The 27,692-nt window shown below is 40.7% G+C and overlaps 1 protein-coding gene across 2 annotated transcripts in view; it reads left to right on the top strand.

Annotated features, from left to right (window-relative positions):
* TSNARE1 (t-SNARE domain containing 1) overlaps positions 1–27,692 on the top strand; it is a 444,539-nt gene that overhangs the window by 248,267 nt on the left and 168,580 nt on the right. For both annotated transcript variants that reach the window (XM_035317254.1, XM_035317253.1), the window contains exons 9-10: positions 14,319–14,391; positions 27,212–27,294. In XM_035317254.1, the coding sequence (XP_035173145.1) occupies positions 14,319–14,391; positions 27,212–27,294 (156 nt within the window). The remainder of the gene's footprint in view (positions 1–14,318; positions 14,392–27,211; positions 27,295–27,692) is intronic.

Genomic DNA, 27,692 nt, shown 5'->3' with positions numbered 1-27,692 from the left:
CTATTTTCTGTGTAAGCATCTCCCCCATCTGACAGTGACAGATAAGCAAAACCGACAAAGTAGAATGAACGCTTAATTTTTTGAATGAGAGCTGCTTTGGTCAGAGAGAGAGCTGTTTGTTGTTCATAACTGTCATTTTAATTATTGAATAGTAGTGTCATTCACAGTGCTGCTCTGAGATAAACAAAAGATTTTGGGATGTCACACACCTATTGATACTGTACTGGTTATCTACATACATAAAATCTATTATGTGTATATATCAATTTATCCACCATGTGCCCATATCTGTCAGTATCCAGTTTTCCTTTTTAGAAAGAAACAGGCATCTATGGATGCCAAATGTTGGTGTCCCAGTTGTTTTCCCAGCCCAGAATTTGGGGTCCTCCTCCAGAAAACTTTGCTCTTCCCCACTTAGCTGTTTGGAAATAAAAGTGCCACTCTTGAATTGTGCTCCAAAGGAATCAAGACCTGAGCTCAAAATGATCGTCTGCTGGCTTCCGCAGTTGTGGGTTGTCTTGTTTCTCCCCTTCTCTTACTGGGAAATTCCTCTGAATCCTTCTACCTACAGTGGTATTGACCTAAAGCAATGGACAGACCCAGCTGTCTTTGGAAGATAAAAGCCAAAGCATCAGATAAGATTGTCTTCTATTTTCCTAACTAATGAAGAGGAACTTCTGGGGAAAAACTGCTCTGGAGATTGAGATTAATATGGCTATGTTGAGCTGAATGAAGGAGTTCATTGCCTAAGATATCCTAGGCGTTTCAGAGCAAAAACATAAAAAGAAAATTATGAAAAAAATGTGTGGATGGTGCCCCAGATGTGGTCTCACCAGTGCCAGGTGAGAACCCCAGGTCCTTCTCTGCAAAGCTGCTTTCCATTCGGTCAGTCCCCAGACTGTACTGGCACATGGGGTTATTCCTTCCTTAATGCAGGACTTGCTATTCACCTTTGTTGAATTTCAGGAGATTGCTCTCTGTCCATTTCTCCAGACTGCCCAGGTCCCTTTGAAAAGGTCATTTGAGGAAGATCCATGATCATGTTCAGGAAATGGTTGAGCTATAGAAATTAATAACAGTTCAGGCATTGTGGGGTGTTACCAGTACTAAAGCATACCCTAATCAGAAACTGAGGGAACAATTATATGTCATTTTAGATTGTCACAAGATCATAATCCACTTCATGATATCATAAAATAATAAAATATCCTGAATTGGAAGGGACCCATGAGGATCATTGAATCTATTTCCTGACTCCACACAGGGTGACCTAAGAGTTAAACTATACATCTAAGAGCGTTATCCAAAGGCTTCTTGAACACTGATCATGTGTGCAAATATAGGTATGTTAGCTGCAGGGTTGGTGGGCCAAAGTGTGTTTTCTGAACATTTTTCTCTCTCGGAAAAAGGACTCAATGAATTATTTTTCTCTTTTCAATACTACCTACAGTGTTGCAGGCTCATCTCACTTCTGTTTAAATCTGCTGCTTTCTGAAGGTGCCTGTCTCCCTCTTGTGCCTATTGAGGAAGCCTAGGGAAACTTTTCTTCTGGGTGACTCTGGGATTGTAGGACGTGGGAGTTTGTACCTTTCTAGTCTTTTTATATAGACAAACACCAAGTCCTTCCCCCAGGAATCTCAGAGCATATTGCAAAAGTCAATCTAGAAACACTGTTCTAGACCATTCAGACTGTGCCACCCACCAGAGAATTGCTGCTGCCTCTGGGATATGGGCACTGCTCATCTGCACAGTGTAAGGTACTGATGTAGTTTTAACCAGAACACGGACATTTTCAACTGGAAAGTAAATACAGAAAGTTAGAAAGTAAAGCTAAATGGTCATACATTTTTCAGTGTCTACCTTAGACATTGGCAACTTTTATCTGATAGGAAGGTGTGTAAGAAATGAGAGCTGCTTGGATTGGTTTTTCTATTAGTAATTTGGAGGTGATCCAAAGGGAAAGAAATGAGGAAGAAGTATTACACCTAATTTATGAAGAGAGATTACAGGAATTTACCAACTGCAGGCTCAGAAAGTGCAGCAGTGATTAGTTGAGCCATGATGACCACGTAGAAATACTTAATGTGGAATAGCATTGAAAAGGGTAGAATAATTTAAAACATTAAGCTTGAAAGTGGTAACAAATTACCAGGTAGTAACTAAAGACAGATAGGTATAAATTAAACATTAAGAGTAATCCTTGAACAATGAGATTAATCATTTTGGATATAATGGATACTTTTAACAAGAAGCTGTCTCGTGCAAAATGGAAACCAAAACCACGTGAGGGTTGCTCTGGAGTGTCAGCTCCCTCAAGTCTGGTTTTTACAGGAGGTGAGAACTGTCAAGCCTTCCTTTTATAAGCCTTATGCTGTAGTAGTAATTAATTGTCCCTCAGATGCCTTTACTCAGCATTTGTTCCTTTAACGTAGCCTGCATTATTGGCTGAAAATACACAAGATGAGTGTCAACAATATAGTCAGCAGTCCACAGAGCTGAAATTCAAGTAGTCTGCAAATACCGTTTGTTTTGGAAACATCCAGGACAATACAGAGCAGATCCATTTTTCTTTTGTTTGAATAGAGGATGTATCTTCTTTTTGCCCAGTTCTTAACATAGAGGAGTGTGTTAACCTGCTGGCTGGGTGAGGGAAGGGATTGTCCCACTTCTACTCTGTGCTGGTGCAGCCTCACCTCGAGCTCTGTGTGCAGATTGGGGCACCAGTGTAACAAGGACATAACTACTAAAGAGTGTCCAAAGAAGGGCTACAAAACAGTGAAGGTTCTAGAGGGCAAGGCAAATAAAGAGCAGCTGAGGTCCCTGGGTTTGTTCAGGCCAGAGCAGAGCAGGCCAAGGAGGCCTCATGGTGGCCTGCAGCTCCCCCACGAGGGGAGCGGAGGGGCAGGCGCTGAGCTCTGCTCCCTGGGGACAGCGACAGGACCCGAGGGGACGGCATGGAGCTGGGACAGGGGAGGGTCAGGCTGGGGGTTAGGGAAAGGTTCTGCACCCAGAGGTGGTTGGGCACTGGGGCAGGTGCCCCAGGGATGTGGTCACAGCACCGAGCCTGATGGAGTTCAAGAAGTGTTTGGACAACACTCTGAGACATAGGGTCTGTTTTTTGGGTGGTCCTTTGGGGACCCAGGAGTTGGATTTGATGGTCCTTGTGGGTCCCTTCCGACTCAGGATATTCTGTGATTCTATGACTCAGGGAGCTGGTGCTACCCACTGCCCTTGTAGATCTGGACTGCCATTCCACATCATTTGGCTGTGCCCTTTCTGTCTCCTGGAGACAAAGGACAAACACTTTCAGCCTTCAGTGACATCTTTAAAAGATTATGTCCTCCCAGCATCAAAACCATGGACACCACCTATAATAAGAAATGAAGTACCTCCAGACTCTGTATAGAGTGTAGTAGTTCCAGCTCTTTCCAAACTGAGTATTGGCAGTAGAGGAAAGAATCATTAAGAGATGCTTGTGTTGCCAGTCTTCCCCTTTCCCCCTCTCCCTTGTTCCTTTGTCTTTTCCCCTTCAGTTAAAGTTAGATTTATTTATTTTTTTCAAGAATAAATACTGCACCTAAATGAATGAGGGCTGCTGAATGCAGAAGTTGATAGCTGCAGACTCTGCAATCAGTATTTTATTTAAGGAAAATAATTGAGTGGCAATTGATAATACATGACAGCTTAAGATTGCTCTAATTGCTTCGTTTCCCAGAACACTCCTAAAAGGAAAATGAATTTCTCCATTGTATGTTTCTGGTTAAATGACCCTCATGAAAATAAATCCAGAGTGAAGAATTAATAGTGCTGCAAACAAAGTGTAGAAGAGTTGAAGTTTTTGTCATAATCTTTGCGCTGTTTCTATTTTTAAAGATAACATACCGCCTGCAATAAACTACCTTTCCTGGGGCTGTTATCAGTCAGTGTGATAGATTACAGCAACTTCCCTCACTACTCGTATTAGTTTATATACTGCAGCCCAGAGCAGAAAGTAGGAGATGCTAAAGGAAAAGTCAGCGTGTAAGATACTGAGTTTGGAGTTTGGTTATGGATTTCCATATCTCTGTTAACGTAGTACTTGGGAGACCTTTTTCTAAAGAGCTGCAAAAAGGCATAGCTGTAAGTATTAATACAACTTTTTTTTTTTTTCTTTTTTCCTTTTTCTTTTTTCTTTTTTAAGGTTATGTGTCCCCAACAAGCACTCTTATTATAAAACAAAACAAAACAAAACATAGATTGCTGTATGAAGCTATATATCTCCCTTCTTGCAGTTTGTCACTGAAGAGACCCAATGGCTTACCAGAGTGGTTTGGAAGCTTACATAAAATAGCTGTATAATAGAGACTAATAGTTCCTGGAGGGTAGGCATCCACATCATGAACCAGTCCATGGCAATTGAATCTAATCAGTGTATTTATTGTCCAGCTCTTGCAAAGGACTGAGTGAGCTCTTGCCCATAAAAGTCTTTCCTCAGACAAGGCAGTCGATAATTGTGTATGGACATTTCTAATCCAGTTGGTGTGGCTTTTTTTTTTAACATTTTGCGTTGTATTTCATTTTTGCTCTCAGGGTGCCAGACCAGCAAATTTCACAAACCCTGAAGCTGTAACTTTTATTCTAATTTCTAATGGATATGCACTGTTGGGAGAACTTCTCTTCTTCACTGAGCATTTCTACTTCCAGAATATGAATGCCACTATGTCAGGCATTTCATTATCTTTATTTGCATCTATTTTTGGGGGGGTCTTTTGTTCATTTATTTTGCACAACCTGATTACCCCATAAACAAAAGCGAATTCAGCCTCAGAATGGATTCCTTAATTCAGCTCCCAGGAAGGTGAGACAGATGCGTTGCCCAAAAATCCCACAGGGAATTTTTGTGGCATAGCAGAAAACAGAAGCAGTGTTTCTAGCCTGCCAGCCTCTTTCATATACAATCCGATGGTTTGTTGGAAACACAGAAATATTGATCTTCCTTTAGTGGCAGGGTAGCTGGAAACTTGTCTGTGGGAGAGCAGAAGGCTGGATTTGTCATTTGGGTGCAAATACTTTGTTCTGTAACATTGTCTAAATAAAGACTAAGAAACATGTAAACAAAAGTGTTAGGTGTGACCAGCCTAATGCATTTTTGGTGTTACTGCTTACAAATATGCATTATAATATCCCAGAGATATGCATCAGCTGTGTTAACGAAATGCAGTGACAGCAGACACTGAGCAAAGGGAAATAAATCTGTGGCATTCTCCCTTCTGGAAAGCAGAGCTGTCATTCTCCTCCATACTTGGGAAAGTAATTAAGTAATTTCCCTCTTCATTTACGGGATTTGTGGATCTCCCTGTAGCTTTCACCGAGTGTGGACAACTACCTGTCAGGGGCTTCATGAGTTTCTAGGGGAAGAGGAGAGAGGTGGGGATGAAGGAAGGAAGGGCAGTGCATTGCAAAATATGGAAACGCACATGCTCTTCTCCATCACAGATGATTTTTGAAACATTCCCCCATTTGCTCTTCACTTTGACTTTGTTGCATAATTCCTTTGCTCCCCACACAAATGGTATCTCTCAGTTTTCCGATGAGAGACATTACTGCCCATGCCCCACCTTATGTAATGGAAACATAGAGCCATAGTATTATAGAATCGTAGAATGGTTTGGGTTGGAAGGGACCTCAAAGATCATCTAATTCCAACCCTCCTGCCACGGGCAGGGACACCTCCCACCTGACCAGGTTGCCCAAAGCCCCATCCAGCCTGCCCTTGAGCACCTCCAGGGATGGGGCATCCACAGCTTCTCCGGGCAGCCTGTGCCAGGGCCTCACCACCCTCTGAGTGAAGAATTTCTTCTGAATATCTTATATAATATCTACCCTCTTTTAGTTTTAAACTATTACCCCTTGTCAAGCTATTTCAAATATCAAATTATCATTCCGTTATCTTTAAGATAAAATGGTATTGATACAACTTTTGTTGTCAATACTAAGCAAGGCAAACCAGTATTTTTTGTTTGCTTGCCTGTTATCAGAGCATATCAGTGTTCCTGCTTATCTTGAACCAGAGTGATTAGGCAGGAAAAAAAAAAAAAAAAAAAAAAAAAGTGTGAGATTTAGGTTCTGTTTTGTGCTACTGTAGACAGAAATAGGCTGTTTCTATCTCTGCAATCTGCTAAGCCTCAAATGCTCAATTAACACCTGTTGCACGTTGGAGGCAAGTTAGATCTTAAAATTATTAGTGCCTTTCTTTATATAGTTACTGTTTATACTCGTGGGTGGGTTTGTGGTTGAGTATACAAGGATACAGGTGTATGTGTGGCTGTATGAATGCTCACCTTTGTGCATGCATATATGTAGTCACATACTGCTGTATTAATAACTGCTGTATTTCAACGAAATCTTGGATGTAAATTAATTTGGAGTTCAAAACCAAAGTTAATAAGAAGAACTTTTGACATGATCTTTGCTACTTCATTGTACACTTCAGCTTCCTGAATATAAAGTGAGGGTATCTGTTTAAAAACAGAAATATCGATGAGGTCCTCCATTAAGTCATCTCACATTTCCCGATCTAAAGGGTTTTGAAAGGGCAAAGTATCTCTTCCTCTCATCTGTATTATTATATTTCCCTGAGACACCAATCCAGTTCTGACCTTCAGCATGGACTCAGAACTGATAAAGTACTCGTGAAAGAAAATACCTGCCCTAAACAGTTTGTGATCCCTCTAAAGGGATATTGAGGGATATAGAATATGTGGGGAACAGTGAGAGCAATGCATGTTTGCAGGCAATCTGATCCAAATACACAGTTGTGATGCTTCAGAGAAAGGGTGTAGTGTAACAGGTGGCTAAAATATATTAACAAAGTACTCACAGTAACATGCTGTTGTTCCTGCATGCTACCTTTCATACATTTTAGGTAGTATTGCAGATAATGGGACTTATTATTAACGCAGGCCGTCAAGACGTCTTCAAATATGGTTAGGTGGCTAAGAGGAGAGGAGCTTTCCAGGGGAACTGCCTGTCAGACCAGATCTTGGTCAGATTGCTGCTGGGGGGAAAACATGCTAGGGGTGGTAGAGAAGGTGAGTTGGAGCTCTTCTGTCCAATTAATTCAAGCACATCATTAAAATAAATAGTGACCACATCTGCATCTGATGTGTGAGATGTCCATTAGGGTGGACAAGGGTAAGTGAGCTGCAGTAAATACGTTTAAATACCTTTTCTGCTAGTGCCAGTCCTGCAAGAAGTTGTTCTTGACTCTTCAAATACGCAGCCACACGGTCTTCCCACACACCAGCCTTGCCCCCTTCACGACACAGAAATTTGCTAAAACGTTTGCACTTGGTATGGTTGGTTGAACATACCATTGGGTCATTTCTCAGGGCACAAGGAATAATATTGCTAGCTGGCTGGTTCCAGGAGCTCTCTTCATCCCTGATGAGGTTCTCTCTGCAATGGCCTCATTGGCTCATAATGAGCTCAAGGCAGATCACTTTCCACAGCCTCGCCGTTTGGCTTTTGGTGGACAGGAAGACTGTTAGCGCCACATTTCTTGAGCTCGCTGTCCCCAGGAAGATGTAGGATTAGCATGCTGAAACTACACACAACTATTTTAATTATGTGGTGCAGTGTTACACTTCCCAAGATGACACCAACTGCTAAGACAACAAAACAGAGAGGAAACACACACAAGTGAGCAAGAGGGAGAGAGAAACTCCCCACGCTGGCTGTTGTGCAGTCCCAGAGGAGATCTAACTCAGTATGTAATTTCTGTTCTGGATAGCTTCTGCCCTCAAAACAATTTTCTGTTGGTCTGCTGTTGCTTAGGCTGAATCAGTTTGATTTATAGAATGTCATTTTTTTCTCCCCAGCCATAGACAAGAGAAAAATATTTGTTGAAAGGTTTTTGCAGCAAGATTTAGTTTGTGCCCATCTAGCATCAGAGAAGCTTGCTGACTTTTTATATGAGCTTTTCCCTTTCCTTTTTTTCCCCTAACTCTAAGAAGAGAATGGGGATAGATGCTTTGATTAGAATTTCTGTGTAGTTTGGGTCTGTGAATCACACATGCTGGACCACAGGATAAGAGAGGTCCCACGGGTGGGAAAATATATGTTGGTAGAACATGCCAGACCCTAAAAAGTGTTGGGTTTTTGTATTTCCCTTCCCTTCCCTTCCCTTCCCTTCCCTTCCCTTGGATAACAAGCAGTAGGAGTTTTTGTTTTGTTTTTGGCAGCTTTTGCAAGCCAGAAATGCACACGTGAACATTATATTGCTTCTTTCAGAATCTCCTTCAGATTTATTTTATAGCCCTCCTGGCTGCTTGTTGCAGAGCGGTTGGGGAGGCAGAATCGGACCTCGCTAGTAAAATTCAGTACCACCTAAATATTGAGCCAGCAATTAATTTAGATGTTAATTTGTACTCCTGTAAAAGACGGATGGATGGCTTGTGAGCACACACATAAGCACACGTGCTGAATTGAATAGACAACTTATATCCCTTATATTTCCCATTTCTTACACAGACCTAAGGCAAACATCCTTGGAAGAACGTGTGACTCTTCCCTTGCAGACCCGAGCAGATGTTGATAAAGGGTTCTGGAATCTGGCTAAGTGTGACAGAGAAAATATTGACAGCACATGCTATTTTTGTATCCTTTTGCAGAGAGCATGTTTCCCCTCTCTGGTTTATTTAGTGTTGTTCTCATGGCTGGAATACAGAAGTGTCCTTAGAATACGATTAAGGTCAGGGCTGTGTTCAGTCTTCAGTGTCAGTAAATCTTCACCCCATTAGCTGCGAGAGTGGAAGTGGGGGCAGGTTTACTTATTTGCTGTCTTGTTGAATATCTCCGTAATGTGCATTCTGTGGGGAAATGGGCTGCTGGGATTTATGATTAGGTTGTTCCCATCTTGGGAACAATGTCTGAGTTTTACGACCCAACTTGTTCCCAGATTCATTTTTTTTTAATGTTCAAATTGTGGTCTTGCTAAAGTAAAAAAAAAAAAAAAAGGGAAATGTAAATTTATCTGCAAACTCGTATTTCCAAAAGTTTCTGTGAAAGAGTTGGAATTTCAGAATTTTTCCAAATTTCGAGTACTTTGCAGTGACATTATTCACTTACCAAGTCAGGTGAAATTACTCAAACAATCCTTTCATTTTAGCCAAGTATTTTCTGTTAGGAAGTTTTGAAACAAATTTTCTCTGGCTTGAGAAAACTCTTAAAATTCTCTGGTTTTCTCATCTGCATGTCTTGTTAATTGGCACTTCTCTGTTTGTTTGTTTTTTTGTTGTTGTTGGTTTTTTGTTTGTTTGTTTGTTTGGTCATCTTTAGCTCTTGATATTTCTTTTCACCATCTCTAACTTCACTAATGACTTTTCTTACTCTGTTTCACTCCAGCACGGACCACATCAAATCCAGTATACTAATCTGTACGATGGATATCTCCTTTGGAACAACAATAACAACAACAAATAAAATAAAATAAAATAAATTGATGAACAATTTACTGACTCTTGCTGCTAAATATAGGGCGTGAATTGTTGCAAAACATGAAAGGCTGGTGTTGATTAAAAAACAGAAGCTCTGGCCTTGATAGCTGGCAGGGAGGACACATTTTTGGAACAGTAGCTGGCTGTTGTACTCCGGTTTTGGTGGAGTCAAAGGGATTTACGAGGAGCTCTATTTCACTCTGAATTCTGCATATCATGTGCAAACTTGAGAAACTAACGCAATTTGATTTTTACAAACAAACTCTGACGCCTGGCAAGTTCAGAGGAACTTCTTGATAGAGTTAACCCAGCAAGAAGGAATGGGAACATAGCTGCAAGGTATATGACATTATAGAAGCTCTTTATTTCTAGCTATTTTTTACTTCTATATTTTTTTTTCTTTTGTTATGCTTACATATATCAGGTGCTTGAAAACTTCACATTGCCAGGTTAAATTATTCAACGGATTCCTTGCTTCAGGTCAGATTGCTTTGTACGCTGTGCTTTACAGCCAACCCTGTTTGTTTTTTCTTAAATACAGTAGTCACAATTCTTCTTTCCTAACAACTCAAGGGCTGGTTTTAACTAATGCATATTTACTGAACAATAATTTTAAGCATTGTTACAATGTTTTGCAAGGGATCTATACACTGCAGCAGCAGATGGCTGGTTCATCTCAAGTACCTGAATAAAAATGACAAATCTGAAACAGCAGAGTTCATATACAGTATTGAATTTCCTTTCTTCTTACCTTTCCTCTCATAATATCCCAGGATCAGCAGGCAGACAGCCCAGCTCCTTGCAGTTAAATTAGCTGAGGTAGATCCTGTGGGGAGTCAGTATATCATCAGATCTTTCTCAGACCAAATTGCCTGTATGGTTTATTCCAATGGAAATCCCGAGTGGGGGTACAGTTCAATATATTACCATAGCCTCCATCCAACCAAATGTATATGCAAATAAAAGTTCATGGATTTAGGCTGTGTTCATTTAAAGTGTTTCAAAGAAGCAGAGCAGAACAAAACAGACTAACTGAAGGGTGGAAGGAATTTTGTTTATGTTGCTTGTAAATGAAACCAAAGACTGATGTCAGTGGCAATTTATCCAAGAGAGACAAATGAGCGCTCTGGGCTCTTTTTTTTAGTATTATTTTTGTTTGATTAATTTTTCCTTAGCCATCTTTTACTAAGCAGTTAAATGAGAGCAGAACAACACATTAAAGTTAATTCTCGATCCTTCACATTTTAGTAAACTTTAGCTTTCTCCTCTCAAATATTTTTACAAGAAACCAAACAATTCCCCCACCCAAAAAATCATAACTAATTTCTCCTCGTTTCCTGGCAATGATTTATGACCGCAGTGCTCAAGTGCAATCCAAGTTACTTAAACATCATTGCTTTACAAAATATTCTGTAGTATTTACAAGTTATGAATAATACCATACAAAATTAAAGCTTCATTTTGTTTGACAAGTGAATCAATGAAGTGCATTTTGTGATGCATTACCCAGTCTTTGTTTGAGGATTTTGTTGTGTGTGTGTGTTTTTTTTTCTTTATGATTGGTTTTATTATGATTTTTCACAGTTTTTAATATCTTTTGTTTCTCCTACTTCTTTGAATATTCAACAATTTGGTGTATTCAGGAATTCACAATGCTACTCACGGGCTTTATTGCAAATGAATGTGATTCCATTGCATTTTATGATTAAATGTCATGCCACTTACATTAGAATCATAGAATCATAGAATATCCTGAGTTGGAAGGGACCCTTAAGGATCATCAAGTCCAACTCTTGACACCGCACAGGTCTACCCAAAAGTTCAGACCATGTGACTAAGTGCACAGTCCAATCTCTTCTTAAATTCAGACAGGCTCGGTGCAGTGACAACTTCCCTGGGGAGCCTGTTCCAGTGTGCAACCACCCTCTCTGTGAAGAACCCCCTCCTGACGTCAAGCCTAAATTTCCCCTGCCTCAGCTTAACCCCGTTCCCGCGGGTCCTGTCACTGGTGTTAATGGAGAAAAGGTCTCCTGTCTCTCGACACCCCCTTACGAGGAAGTTGTAGACTGTGATGAGGTCTCCTCTCAGCCTCCTCTTCTCCAGGCTGAACAGGCCCAGTGACCTCAGGCGTTCTTCGTATGTCTTCCCCTCCAGGCCTTTCACCATCTTCGTAGCCCTCCTCTGACATTCTCACAACAAACCTCAGAAGGATGTGTATTTATTTTGCACCATTTTCTGTATTTATCCATAAGAATTCTTAGTTCTTTTGAAGTGGGATGGAAACAATCTGACTTTTTGGCATGATGGACTAGAGTTGCAACAGGACCTAAGCAGATAAATGAATTACTGTGCAATTAGGATTTTGGCACTGGAGCAGCCTCCCCAGGGCAGTGGTCACGGCACCAAGCCTGATGGAGTTCAAAAAGTGTTGAGACAATGCTCTCAGACATGAGGTCTGATTTTTAGGTGGTCCTGTGTAGAGACCAGGGTTGGACTTGATGATCCTTGTAGATCCCTTTCAACTCTGGATATTCTGTGATCCTGTGATTAGTGTTGGGAGAAGCACATTCTTCAGAAATACTTTCAGTGTTTTAGAAAACATCTTGGTCTTAGATCTTGTGGTAGGCATGTCTTGATGCCTCTCTGTTGTGGAGTTTTAATGGTGCTGCCTTTGTTGAGGTTGTGTATATTTTGATTTTGTAGTCCTTGATTTATCCAGTAAGTTGGTTCTGTGAATGAACTAAATGAGTCTGGTTTGCTTTGCCTTTGTATGTGTTGTTTGGATTATTTTATTTTATTTTATTTTATTTTATTGTTATCCATCAACTTGTGAGATATTTCTAGGATTGGTGAACTCTAATATTAGAGATTGGTTCTCTATTTTGGATTCTCTGGTGTCTAACAGGCAAGTTTTTCTCAAACCCAATTCTCTCCTTTTTCCATGAGTATTGTAGACACTTAATATGTTTGTGCCACTCTGTCAGATTTGACTACAATCTGCCAATAAGGAGTTTAAAGTGTTGGGGAGTGGTGGTGGGGTGTGAGAGGGTGGAAGAAAACGGGGAAGAGGCCAAGAGGGCATGAGACCTGGCGACAAAGGACACAGAGAAGGACAAATTGATGCCTTCCTCAGCTTCCTCTTTAATGGTAAGACTGGTCTTCAGATGTCCCTGGGTTCTGAGACTGGAGGGTAATTCTGGAGCAAGGAATACTCATGGTGGTAGAAGGTAAGGCCAGGGAGCATTTATACAAACTGGACATGCCAAAGTCCATGGGACCTGATTGGTTGCAATTACAAGCACTGAAGGAGCTTCCATATGTCATTGCCACTCTTGATTATCTTTGAAGGATGGCAATCAGGGGATGTTCCCAAGGACTGGAAGAAAGAAAATGTAGCTAACTAACCTGATAGCCTTCTACCATTAGATGCTTGTCTTTGTGTGTGAGTGGAGAGCAATGTTTATTGCTTATCTTGACTTTAGGGCAGAGCTTTTCAATACTAGGTGGTTTTGCAGAAATTCAGAACACCCTCAACACGCTGGAGAAATGTTCCCTGACAAAAACACCATGAGGTACAGAAACTGGAGATAGCAAGTCCTGCCCATAGGGAGGAGCAACTCCAGGCACCAGTACAGACTGGGGACTGACACAACTTTGTAGAGAAGGACATGGAAGTCCTGGTGGGCAGCAAGTTGACCTTAATCCAAAACTGCACTGTTGCAACGAAGAAGGCCAACAGAATCCTGGGCTGCATTAAGCCCAGGATCATTGCCAACAGGTCAGAGGAGGTGTTTCTTCCCCCATGCTGAGCACTGGTGAGACATATCTGGAGTGCTGGGTCCAGCGCAGGGCTCCCCAGTACAGGGCAGACATGGAGATATGCAAAAACCAGGGAGCATGGCATTGAGCAACTGGCTTTAATGGTTCTGAGAAGGGTTGCTGGACTTACTGATTTCCAGAAGTTCTTACGAACCTCAATGTTTCTCTGATTCTGTGATTTGTACAGCTAAACAAAATGCATCTTCCTTGAATGCCTTTTTTTTCCTGCTATGTTAATGTTGCCTTACTGGTAGTACATTTAGCAGCATCTACATTATTATGTCTATTATTGCTAGGTTAATTGTTTTTTATAAAAGCTAGTATCACAAGAAGTCAACATATGCTCACATTTGGTCTTATATATGTAAGTGTTCAGATACTAGGGAAACAAACTCACTGGGGCTTGCTGTACTGGAACCAGGAAAATTGTGTGTTGAATTTAGTAACTTGTTTTTTACATTTCTAAAGGTATAAGTGAATCCATTCATCAAACAGGTTCTGACTTTTTGATTTCTAAACTGTCGTACCAATAAGGAGATTTCAAATTCAGTGAGTTTTTGATCAGATCTCCATCAATTTACAAATAGTATTTTACCAGATGGATGCTATACTGAAAATGAGCTCCTTCTTTGTAAGGATCTGCACTCCAGGATGAACGGCTTGCACCAAAAATATCTTTTTTAGAAAGAGACGGGTGTAGTGCAGTTGATTTTATTGTTGCTTTTTTACTCTTAGTACTCCACAATTCTGAAAAGCAGCCGTATAATCTGATCGTTCTGCGTGTTTCTTATAGAAAGTTCAAGTCAACTGGCTGACTTATATACAGGAAACCCTGACTTTGTTTAAAGGGTTTTTTGATTTACTATGGGAACATTGTAGTTTTTTTCTTTTAATTCTACACAGACAAGATTTTCCTTCATCTTTTGTTTTGTTTTGTTTTTCATTGCCACACTTGACTGCTGGACATGTCTTTTATGCTTGGATATTGCCCATTCATTAGTGTTTGACTTCCTGTCTTTTCAGAGTGACATGTTGGATGTGAACCAGATCATTAAAGACCTGGCCTCCATGGTGCATGAGCAAGGAGACACAATAGGTAGGTATCACTGTTAAGTTATGGGCTTTGTTTCCCTCCTATACCACCCCAATGTGATGTTGTGTGTCCCCTCACAAGAAACCTTCTGTTGATGCTGTGATTATTTGTCCCGTGTTTTGTGCATTTTGTACATCAAGTGATGTTTTGCTCTGACAAGCTGCCCTGTGCAATAGGGTTCTCATGTTCAGGATAGATAGTTGATATACTTAGCATAAAATAGATTTTGCAGTGAAATTAATTCATTCACCTTGGATTGTAACAAGGAAGCTGAAGAGATGTAGTATTAGCTAGAAAGGGATTCAATTTTTCCTCTCTACCTGGAATTGTAATTAGAAAACAACAATAGTAGTAGCAGTTACTGTTATGATTATTGGTGGTGGTGAAGAAAATTAAACAGCTTGCTTCTCCTAAATAGAAATTTCTATCCTGATTAATCTAACCAATTAAATCTACAGTACTCTAACAGTACTCTAACATTATGATGTATACACATGCACAGTCTGAAGCTTCTGGCCATTAGCTGACCTCCTCTTGCTCTCTAGCTACCAGTGGCTAAGAACATTGTGGAGAAATCATCAGAACGGAGGAGATGAGAGAAATCCCTACTATTATCTTCAACAACAGCCCATCACTGACCACCACCAATCTTTTGAATGAGGGATAAGACATGGTAGATCTGCTCCTTTTAAATTCCCTCTGACCCTTTTCTTTTCCTGTTGCAGCTTCTGATAGAGCTAAGAATAATCAGCTATTTTTCTGTGCCTCTATCTTTTTCTGTTTTGTATGTATGATGATACCGCAGTGCAGCAACAGCAATTTCCAGTTCCAGGTTTGGGAGCTAAGAGACCTAAAGCCATGATGAGGGACCTAAACACCAAAGAAGCAAGATTTGTGAGGATATTGCTAAACTACAATGCTCTTACCTGCTCCTAGAAGTGGAGTTCTTACCAGAGCTCATGGGAGCTGGATCAAATCCTAAGGCAGCCATATGTAAACCATAAAAGAAGAAAATATTCTCTGCTGTTTATTAATCACTCTGGATTTCTTTGCCAAGCTCATACCTTTGCAAGTTCCTGATAGCATCAGATACCTCCTTTCACACTTCAAATGAGCTGTCTGCATTCCACTGAGAAACACCACGCCAGTTCACAAGTGCAGAACAAAATCAAGATAATATCCCAAACCAATACCTTACTATTCTTTTTTATTATTATTTTTAATGCTTGTTGAACAGCTCACTTGTTTGGACATGTATAACTTTGGAGTCTGATTCATCTCCAAAAAGTACTTTAGATGTTAATGCCTTGAGGGACATGACAACCTACGTCAGTTAGCTTCAAGATCCTATGATTCTATGACTGTGGGTGATGTAGTGACTGTGACTGGGATGTAGTGACTATGACTGTGTGGTTGATGTAGTCTACTTAGACTTTAGCAAAGCCTTTGACATGGTCTCCCACAGTATCCTCCTGGGGAAACTGGCTGCCCGTGGCCTGGACAGGTATACTCTTCTCTGGGTCAGGAACTGGCTGGAGGGCTGTGCCCAGCGGGTAGTGGTTAAAAGTTAAGCCTATGTGGCATCCTGTTACAAGTGGTGTTCCCCAGGGGTCGGTACTGAGGTTAATCTTGTTTAATATCTGTATTGATGACCTAGATGAGGGGATTGAGTGTATCCTCAGTAAGTTTGAATACGACACCAAGTTGGGAGGTAGTGTTGATCTGCCTTAGGGTGGGCCTTCAGAGGGATTGGTGGGCTGAGGTGAATGGGATGAGGTTCAATAAGGCCAGGTGCCGGGTGCTGCACTTTGGCCACAATAACCTCATGCAGTGCTACAGGCTTGGGGCAGAGTGGCTAGAAGACAGTGAAGAGGAAAGGGACCTGGGAGTGTTGATCGATGCTCGCCTGAACATGAGCCGGCAGTGTGCCCAGGTGGCCAAGAAGGCCAACAGTATCCTGGCCTGTATTAGAAATAGTGTAGCCAGCAGGACCAGGGAGGTGATCGTCCCCCTGTACTCAGCTTTGGTGAGGCTGCACCTCAAGTACTGAACTCAGTTTTGGGCCCCTCACTACAAGAAGGGCATCAAGGCCCTGGAGTGTGTCCAGAGAAGGGCAACAAAACTGGTAAGGGGTCTGGAGCACAAGTCTTATGAAGAGTGGCTGAGGTATCTGGGATTGTTTAGTCTGGAGAAGAGGAGGCTTAGGGGAGACCTCATTGCACTCTACAACTTCCTGAAGTAAGGTTGTGATGAAGAGGGGATTGGCCTCTTCTCCCAGATAACTAATGGTATAACTCAAGGAAATGGCCACATGTTGTGCCTGGAGAGATTTAGATTCAACATCAGGAAAAAACTTTTTCTCTCAGAGAGTGGTGAGGCACTGGAATGGCCTGCCCAGGGAGGTGGTGGAGTCACCATCCCTCGCGCTGTTCAAGAAGAACCTGGATGAGGTGCTACAAGATAAGATTTAGTAGCTTAGTGTGTAGTATTGGTGATAGGAGGACAGTTGGACTAGATGATCTTGTAGGTCCTTTCCAGCCCCGTGTTTCTATGATTCTATCCTTGTAATCCATTTTCTTAAAGCAGTATTTATTATTTCAAGACATTGTGCATGCGTAGAAGTGGTCCCAGTATTATCTTGCCTGTGAGAAAGTTAGATTAAGTAGGGAGTTTTCGTTTTAAGCCACCATGTGTGTTTTTTCTTCTTCTCGTTTCACTGCAAAATATTTATTTGTGTAGCTTCTTCAATATCTTTTCTCTGTGGAAGCTAGTCAAGGTATCTTTCCAACCAGTTACTGAAAGGTCCCACTATTTATCTTTGGACATTCATATTACAAAAATATTTGTGAGACTAAGACTCAGAAGGTAAAGGGAGTTGAAACCTCCCAGTGAACATTCAGCAGCAGTGAGGATAAGGGACAGTTCTCTTGACAGTTGCTTTATTTTTTTAATGCATTCCCCTTATATGCGTGAAGTGAAAGTTGTGTTTGTGTTCATTCAGAAGACCCAAAAGTAATAGGTATCCAGGAGATCTGAGGTGCATCACTTGGCAAAACACAGACAGGGCTGTAGAGCAAACCACTCTTGTTCATGCTGAGCTGGGGAAAATTAATGGGAAGAGCTTTTCTGATCTATGCATAGCACAGGAAGAATAACATGTACTTCTTATAAAAACCTAAAAGAAGTTTTGTTCCTGTGTGGGCCATTTCCTTAATGGCAATGTGCATAACACTCCCTAGAGTAGAAAGCAATTTCTATCAGACAGAGAGGAAATAGATGAGGGGAAATGCAGAGTCAGGGCAGCAAGTCTGTTATTTTTTGTGTTGTGCAAATGCCTATGTTCCTAGTCATGGCATCTTTGTGATAAGAATATTTAACTAAGCATTACAGTGTCAGTGAGTCCAAGCCTCAAAATGAAATCAAGGTAGTGGCGTAGGTTTCCTTTGAATTAGCAGAAGGAGTCTTTTCAACACATATTTACAAGAGCTCTCAGTAAAATCATCCCTGTGAAGCTTCATCACAAATACGGGGAATGGGACATGTCCTCCCCTAGCCAAATTCCATCTCATCCACTTAATATTGCAGTTTCAGTCCAGCGTTCTTTTTCTTTCTTTGTTTACACAGGACTGAAATCCTTATGCAAAAACTCACCAACACTTTTCAGTTTCTTTGGGGGACTCAAACAAGGACCCCCAAAGAGGGAACACAAAATCTGGAATGGAAGCCCACAAAAAATTTTTGGAGGTACTTCAGGAGAGACTTAGGGGATCTGAAGCACAAATGGCAAGATCTTCACAAGATAATGAGGAAAAAACTTGAGGGGTATCAAAAAGCTGTCAGTGGAGTTGGGTGGTCTCCTTTGCTGAAGTTTACTCTCATGGTAACAAATGGTCCTTCAGCCAAAGCACCCAAGGCAAGGATTAAGGACTTGGCACTGTGAGAAGTAAATTACATTCGGGGTGACTGCTAGAGCAACAGTAACTCCCTTCCATGCTCACAGATGGCCATTCAACCGAACTACAAATGCCTCAACAGCTGGAACACTATATAAATTCAAATATATACATATTTGTATTAGTACCTGATGAAGGCATGGGCTTATTTATTCACCTCTGTAGGCTCCTGTTTGTGTTGTAACAGAGAATAAAGATGACCTGAACAATACAGTCATTACATTGTTTTTGACTGTGGCAAAAGAAAATACCGTTTTTGTTTGTTTGTTTGTTTTTGTTTGTTTGTTTGTTTTCATTGAGAAGAGCTCTTATTCTCTCCCTACCTCTGTATGGAACCTTACTAATTATACCAAAATAAGGTGCAAGGCGTACATCCCTCATCTAAACTGTCCAAATTCCACTGCTTGCAGCTCCATCACATTTCTCAAAGCCACAAAGACCCACGTTGTTCTTCATAAATTTGGAACTTCTTCCCTCATAAATTTGGAACATTTTATACATTTAGAAAAGGCGCATTTCTTCTGGTGTTGGACAATTTTGGAACCAACCTTCTGTCAGTGCATCTGTAACCTTCCCACCTCCCTAAAATGGTGAGAGACAGGCCACGTATTTTAAGATTACAGCAGCAGAGATACGGAAATTAATTTACCAGTTCTCTACTTCTCTGTCCAGGCAAAATGGGTACAAATTCATGTCTGCAAAGCAAATTCCACTGGCTGGCAGAAGACCCTACTGCATCAAGGAAAAGACTTTCTTTGACTTTTCTTCCATTATTTATTCAGGCTTAGATCTTCATGCTACTAATGTTTCATGTCGCTCTTGAAGTCTGTGCATTTTATACTTGCAAATAATAGGGTGAAGAAACTCATAGCATGATCTAAAGCAGATGCTCCCTCACTTTTCAGACATTGTTATATGGTATCTCTCAGGCTAGGACCCACAGACCTGACAAGATAAATATAAACATGGCAGCTGGTGCTTTCCTTCAGTCTAGGAAGAACTTCATGGTGGGGTCAATATATTCAGTTTTCGAGCAAAGCTAGTGTTTGCTGACGTACCACGTTGTCAGTTATTGCTTGATGATAATAATAATAAACCTCCTTCAACGTAAGTGTATTTGCATGAATGCAAATGCCAAAAACTTTGGAAGCTTTTGGATTTCTATGTTTTTATTTTTTTGCTCAGTTTTTTTGCCTGTTTATCATTATCGACTTTGTGACCTGAAGGCTAGTTTAACACGTAGACACTGTCAAGAGTCAAGAGGGCACTTTTGCACACATGTTCCACAGTCTGACTGCCTGAATGGCATGACAAAGAATCTGTTGTCAAATGCACTAACGCAAGCCAAGTAGGGAAATCATTCGACTGGATCCTTAACTAAACTCTCCTGAGTTATGTGTCTCGGTTGGGACATCTACAGAAAATGAACACATCTTGAGAGTGGTCCCTGAATACCTGAACGTAACAGCTCTAATATCTACATTGTTGAAAGTGATCTGCAAAGTCTCTCATTTGGTTAAGTCTCCTAAGTGATCTCAGAGGAGACCATTATGTGAATGGGTACATTTATGTTCTTATTGGTTCCTGATGAATTGGGAAGTCTCTCAGCTGTCTTGCTTTCAGTCGTTTGTAGCAGCACGGAGTTATGTGTCGGTACAGAGCACAGCTCATGCAATGGGGTATTTCTGAATCAGTAATCTCACATGAAATAAACACTTCTAATTTCTTCAAAGAAACCTTCAGTTTCCTTTTGCATCCTAGGTATACATCCTGTTCTGTTATCAGTCTAATGAAGGTTTCATGTAAACCATCCCAAATGCTGAAATTGCATAGTATTGTTACCATAAATTGACTTGTGGGCAATAATCTTAAGCACATAGTGCTTTGTATACTGCTGCTCCTGCTCTCTGGCCTGCAGTATTATCACCTCTCCTATCACTATCACAAGTCCCTGGATTTGGATGCCACTGAAGAGCCCGTAAGGTGCTATGTTTCGTGTTATGCACAGGTTGTTGTCCATTGCTCCAAATGAATTGCTGGAATTGGGTAGGCTAGCATGACCTTCTCTGAACAACTCATTTTGCTCAAGATAATGGGCAGCATAAAAATAGGGATGAGCTTTTGTGCCTCTGTCCTGCTTCTGCTCTCTGTGAGTGTGAGTTTTTTTCTCTTCCCTTATGTGTGGACTTTTACATTCAGCTTTATTGCAGACTGCTAGTAAGACAGCACACACTGGTTTATAAGGGAAAGAATAATGGGTAACTCTAGATTTGTAAATTTACTAACGCCTAAAGATTTGTCTGCTGCTCTGTGTTTGACCTTCGTAATGTGATTGGGCTGGTTTACTTGCAGTTAATGAGCCAGCTAATTTTGTAAAAGAAACAAGGCTCTTCCTTTTATGAGGTTTATTGACACCAGTAGGATTGTTCTCGCACCAAATTATCCAAAGTCATTTTGGGGAAGTTGGAACTGCTGTGCTCTCAATTTCCAGAAACCTTGTGACCAATCAGCAAATGTCATACAGCTTGAAGCTGCCCCTGTGGTTGGTTTCTTTTTGCTGGGAGTTGTCATACTCTCCTACAGAGAGTTTGGGAGGTCATGGCTTGAGTAGGTTAAATAAACCAAAAAAGCCATGTAAAGCAAAAGTGGTCAAACAAGTCATAAATATCAGTGACTTTTCTTTGTAAGTAAAATATAAGACTTTTCTGAGACAGCAAGCAGAAAAAAAGGTGTATTACTTTCTATGAATCACTACCCCCCCTACATCCTCATTTATTCCCATGACAACCCAGATGAACACTTACTTGATCAGTTGACTGAGTTGTAACACTTGATAGCTTATACACCCAGCTATGTGGTTGGAGAGGAGTGTTGTATTAATAGTAGACAAAAGTGGACTTTTCAATAATGCTTAGTGCAAGTGAAATTAAGGTATTTATCTAAACTGTTTCAATGCATGAGCTAGATTTGAAAAAGCAAATACAAATAGATCCTTCCTTCCTTCCTTCCTTCCTTCCTTCCTTCCTTCCTTCCTTCCTTCCTTGTCATTTTAAATGAACATAATAAAAAAGTGTACTACAGAGGAGTAACTGGAATTTCTCCATCAGAGATAGATTGTGTACTCTTTTCCTCTTTAAATTAATTCCAGAGATTATTTTGGGATAAAAAAAAAAAAAAAAAAAAGACGAAAAGAAAATCTATAAATTTTCATAGAACCATAGAATGGTTTGAGTTGGAAGGGACATTAAGACCATCCAATTCCAATCCCCCTGCCATGGGTAGGGACACCTCCCACCAGACCAGGTTGCCCAAAGCCCCATCCAGCCTGGCCTTGAACACCTCCAGGGATGGGGCATCCACAGCTTCTCTGGGCAACCTGTGCCAGTGCCTCACCACCCTCACAGTAAATAATTTCTTCTGAATATTTTATCAAAGTCTATCTTTTCTTTAGTTTAAAGCCATTACTCCTTGAAAAGTCACGACTCCTTAAAGACATGAGGCCTTTTTCTCACAAAATAATTGTGTTTATTGAAATGTTTTCTATCAGAAAAAAATATATATATAAGAAATGTGAATTTATTCTATTACCATTATATAATATCCCGGCATGTTCAATTTTTGAGGAATTAAAACTAAAAAGCTTTATGAGAGCATCAAATGGGAACCTTGGATATCTCTAATAGCTGAGGGTGTGCACACGGGCAGTGAGGGCCAGGCCATACCATGCACCCCCAGGAAACTGTTCATGAGCTGACTTCTGGGAATTACCAGTTATTTGTGACCACTTGTTTCTCTATTAGAAAGAAAAGTAAATCACTTTAGATGTACTAAAGTGGTAATATTTCTGCACTCTGCCCTTTACCACAGAGCAGATGGCATGAGGTACCTTACTCTCTGGTAGGGCGTGCTGTTTTCCAGTGGATTAACAAAGGATGACATCTGAATTTTAAATCCCTGGAAGATGCATCCTGGCAGGCATGGCAAACCGCTGGCAGGGCGATACCATTTTGTCAGTGCATACATATGTAGCAGATACTTGACATTTCCAAGATGCGTTTCAAGGACAGCATAAATCACTCAGGAGCTGAAGCGCTACAAATTTATGCTGGTGTTCAGTCGTTGCCTCGTGGCCACTTATTTTCATTCAGACTAGAGCTTTGGTGTGTTGGCTGAGGAAAACCAGCAGGAAGAGCTGGTTACGACATTTTGGGGAGTTTAAACACTGTCTCCAGGCCTGCTTGGAAAACCAGGGTGAGCCGTTGTTGCCTTAGTCCTTACCTCCAGGGGTTGTGGTGTGTCACCGTGTGGGAGAATGAGAGCTCTGCTAAAATCAGACAGAAAGCTAGGTACTACCTGCTTTTGTTGAAGCAATAACCACAGCTTCTGATGACTCATGGAGCTGCAAATTGTGTTTCACTGCACCAATCTAAGCCAATGTGACCCATTTAGCCCTGGCTTAGCAAACAGGAGAGATTATTTTACAAATCCTCTCGTCTGCTGAATTTGTAACTTGACATATATACAGAAGTTTGCAAATGTCTAACCCTAAGTCATTTTAAACTTCACTCTGCAAGAACTGCCATCGTTTTCCTTCCCCTTAACATCCGCAGTCATGCCTGTAGAAAGCCCAAGGGTGTTTTCTTCACGGAATGAGACTCGCTTAAAACTCTCCATGTATGTGGCAATTAAAACAGGCAAAATTATTTTTCATACTGACAACAATTTCACCCCAAACTTGGCTTTTAATTAAGAAAGAAACCTTTACATATTACCAAAATATTCCTCTTTTTTTTTATTGTGCTTCTCAGTATGTTGTATTAATTATTTTTAGTCAGAAATTACACTGATAAAACAGTGTTAAGCTTATTAGAGTGCTAAAAATAAAAGCGTACTGTGAAACCTGAAGGGGCCCGTTTTGGTTATTGCCAAGTGGGAGCATTCTGAAATTCTTATTCACATGCTCACTTTCCTGTCTTTCAAGCAGCTCTACTGAAAATGCTGCCTTGTGAAGCCAGTCCATTGTTGCCACTATAAAGACACGGGTCATATGGGTGATTTCCCGACACATTTGGACAAAACCCCATTCCAGCCTCTGTCACTTCAGTAATTTCACATATAAGATTCTCACTGGTCATTAGCAGGGGGGTGATCTCAAAAGACAGGGAAATAGATAGGGTTGAAAGAGACTTCTGGGGATCATCGTGATTTCTGTCTCTGCGTGACAAGTCTGTCATAAAATCACATCGAGTTACATCTAAAAGCTTGTTAGCTCATGCCACCTTCATTATTCCTACTGAAAGGAGGTGGGATTTGGGCTGGAAAATGAGAAATCTTTTCCTAATTCCCAGGTGCATTTGTTTGCAACAACCATCTGCTTTGGTGCAGCCCTGTCCCTCAGTTTAATAAAATGGTGATCGCATCGCCTTAAGGTTTTTTGTTTGTTTCCAAAATGTACCGTAATTATAAATTTGTCATCACAGACTGAAGATGGGAAATCGCTAGGGGATTCAGGGTATTGAGCCTCTTTGGAAAATCCCCGATCAAGGGCTGGGTTATCTCACTTGTTTGGGAGCAGAGTCACTGTCCTTTCATGCCAAAAACAGTAGAGAAAAGAAAAGCCAGACCCTTCCAGCAGTCTACCTAAGATCCTAACGCCCCTTTGGAAATGCATGCCTCTCCATCCCCAACCGGGGTACGTGGGAGAGAAGCCTGGAAGTAATCACAGTGAAGCTGTGACCCATCCCCGGTATATGCACTGAAAGAGTGCTGAGTGGCACATTCATCCTTGATTTATTGATATGGCCTGCCTACTTCCTTGTGATTTGACCCAAATTCTCATTCCCTCTCTTGCTTTCCTGCATAAATCTGCAGAAATATCTAGTTACAATGTGTTACATATTTATGTCTCATTTTTATAGAGCTTTGCTTATTTGTTTGTCTTTGCCTTCTGCTCTCAGGATTACAGATTGTTACAGAGAAAATTGAAATGGGAATTTTGCTTATTCCAAAACTGGTATTCCCCTGTGATGAGAGAAAGTGAGAAGAAGCAGTGCCACCAGGGTCCAGTCTCCTCCTGTAACATCACATCAATTTATATAGGACTTGTAGCACGTGCCCATCCTACTTGGGAAAGCCTGTACTGGGCAAAACATAGATGGTGTTGACAAAACATAATGCATAACACATGATGAACCCATTCCATTCAGTGCTGAGGGACTGTGGTAGTATGTCACTGAACAGTCACAGGGTCTGAATTTCAGTTGATGAAAACTGGTGTTGTCCCAGCGTTTAGTTCTTATGGCCTTCTGGAGAAGACATGAAAATGTGTTTTGGCAAAACCAGTCTGGTTAATTTGCATCCTATAGTCATGGTTAGCTATATAAGTAAATATTTGTCATCAACTAGGTAGCTGAGAATTTGTCACACTGGGTGGGTGGCAAGTTATTCTAGGTGATACATCCTCTTTTTGTTAAGTGCATATTGAACATACTAACCCTTTTGGTTTCTCTGCCTTGTACCTTGCAGTTTCCAAACCCAGAGAGGGCCATACACTCAGTGCTGGAATTTGCAGTGTAGCTTGAAGTTGCCAATTGCACGGCACTGTCCTAGCATGCAAACACAGAAAGGAAGCACTCCCCTGTCCTACAGAACTAATCTAGCCCATAAATCTACCGCTTCTAAGCTATTCCTCAACCCTACAAAGAAAACATCAAATGTCCCTCTCCTACTACTCCTATAAAATATGTAGAATGACCCCTTACAGATTTGTGGGTCAACCTCAATTTCTGTCTGGAAAGACCCCAAGGGCAGTCCTGGAGTTAGGACATCTATTATTTTTAAAGAGGAGCAGGAAACCAATTAACAGTGATAGCACTGGTGGACATGTGCTATGTCCTGCTGCTATGTGTAGTAGTGTTTTCTTTGGAGACTAGGCTTGGACCTCATTATTAAGAGAGAGGTTGAAAACTGCCTACTATATTTAACTTACAGCTGTTTCTCCGATACTCCTGTTTGAGGTAGACTTGGGTAGCTCTACTCACATGGCATGAACACTGCTCAGTGCAATATGCTGTTCTACCATTTGTGTTTCTGTTTATCGTTTTTCATCTTTCAGCCATTGCTTTCTACTGGTGTTGAAAAGAAAAGAGAAAAAATTGTCACTTTCCCTAAAATATGTTCAGATCAATGCACTATTGGAAATAAACTCTTCCAGGCTGTCACACTGGTGTGTGCGTGTGTGTAGACTCAACTCTTCTAAGGCTCCATACAAGCAAGCAACATTGATATTTCTTCATAGTCAGGAGTTGCATCATTAGAAACCTTTTGATCCATTCCTGCTGAGTCCTGATTACAAGGGAAGCATTTGGGCAGAGCTCAGTGATGCTAACAAAGGTCCATGGTTTTAAAAACCTTATATATATATATTATTTATTTTTTTGAGAGTCTTTGTAAATGGCCAGTAAAATTATGGTATATTAATCTATAAAAGTGCCAGCCATGTAGTTTGCTCCTGTGTACCATGGCATGCATAATAAAGCAAAAAGGATTGGAAAAAGCATCTCTGAGGTGTGAAGAAAGACTTTCAATAGGTTTCTAGATGCTAAGCTGAAGTTTGGGGTGTTGCTCCACAGTTCTGCTGGTTTGGGGTTTTGTTGTTCTTTTCGTTTCTTTTGTTTTTAAGTTGAATTTTCAGAAATATGTAGTTATATTAGCAGACTTGCAACACCGTTTCACTAAAAATGCCAAAAACTGAACACAACTACCTTCCACCATTTATGTGAAAACCTTCATTTATTTATCCATCACAAAACCTTATTCTGAAATCTTTGCCATGGATTGAATTCCTCCTGATCATTTTCATATGTTCTGTGGTGTAATCTCTGCTGTAAAACCCACTTAAGCAGACCAAGTGCACATATTCTCCCTCTATGGACAGAATTTACTGGCTATGCATCTCTTAGGGGGACAGATTGGTCAACATTTCTAAGATTTCCATTTAAAACACAAACCACAAAAGGTTCTATGTCATAGCAATTCCATCTTGCTTTCTAAGTACAGCTCCAGAGTCAAAATGTAAACTTGGTTTTGATGGAAGTGGGGATTTCTCTCACTGCCAGCTGCAATGTGTGGCTGTCAGTCTTTTTGTTGTAGACTCATTTTAATTCCTCATGTTTCCTCTAGTTTCTCCCAACCTCAGACCTAGCAGTTTAGGGAGAGATTCATCTCCCATAATTTTAGGCACTGGCAATTTGTCTCATTCTGAGATGCCTGTGCAGACCCCTCTTACAGCTTGGAAATGTGATCCAGGTAGTTGGGGTTGTGATTTGTCTGATCTGATCAGCAGCAGGTAGCTACTGTACTGGGATGAATCACACCCTGTGGACTTGCTCTCTGTTGACTATGATAGTCTAAGAGGGGACTTGCTCAAATACAGACATCAGAGGATAGTCAATAACCCACACTTAGATGAACCTCATCCCTGAGCTCTAATAATGAGATAAATTTGAATACAATCTGCTATGTCACTTCTGTAATTCAACTCTAATCCAGTGAATTTGCCAGTCTTCAGCTGATTTTGCTCAAATGTGCTATCAATCATTGGCTTCGTGGGAGTGGGATGAGATGCTAACCTCCATCTTATCTGGGGATGCATGGAGAACTGGCAGTCGTACTGCTTCTAACTGATGGGTTTTGGTGTCTTCATTCATTAAAATTGGGTACAATTCCTATTTCTTTCTAATGCAATGACTTGCAAACAAGAAGCTGCTTGTCTCTTTATGTTCGCGAGTAAACTGCTGAATTGCTGTTGGTATAAAGTTTTTGTTTTAGGTTTGTACCCTCTAATTATCTTCTATTATCTTAATTTGCAGATAGTATTGAAGCCAACATTGAGGCGGCATCTTCTAATGTAGAATCAGCCAATGAGCAGTTGGCAAAAGCCAGTCAGCACCAAGTAAGTGGGTCTAAAAAACCCTACGGATACATTCAGTAATAGTATTTAAAATAAAGAGAACACTTGACGACTGTGAACCACATGGCACATGGGCTGTGTTGGATTTGTGCTACCTGGAAAGATGATAAAGCATATTCTAAGTAAGAGCTAAACTTTTATGTGTTTGTATAGATATTAAATTACTGTAGCATTGGCAATTTGCATTAGAGGAGTCATTTAGAGATCTGCATATTAAAGAGCCGTTTCCCAGTAGGAAACTCAACAATTAGCTACTGTTGTTCTTGGAAAGATGTTATAAAAAGTGCATCATTTCAGGGTATATGTGCTTCCTATTGGAGTGTTTCCCTATAGTCAGGCAACAGCGCTTTTCAAAAACAGAATTGCCAAAAGACATGATG

Source organism: Oxyura jamaicensis, chromosome 2 (assembly GCF_011077185.1).
Source record: "Oxyura jamaicensis isolate SHBP4307 breed ruddy duck chromosome 2, BPBGC_Ojam_1.0, whole genome shotgun sequence".
NCBI lineage: Eukaryota > Metazoa > Chordata > Aves > Anseriformes > Anatidae > Oxyura > Oxyura jamaicensis.
Note: the sequence above shows the minus strand (reverse complement) of the source record. Positions and strands in the feature narration are given on the sequence as shown.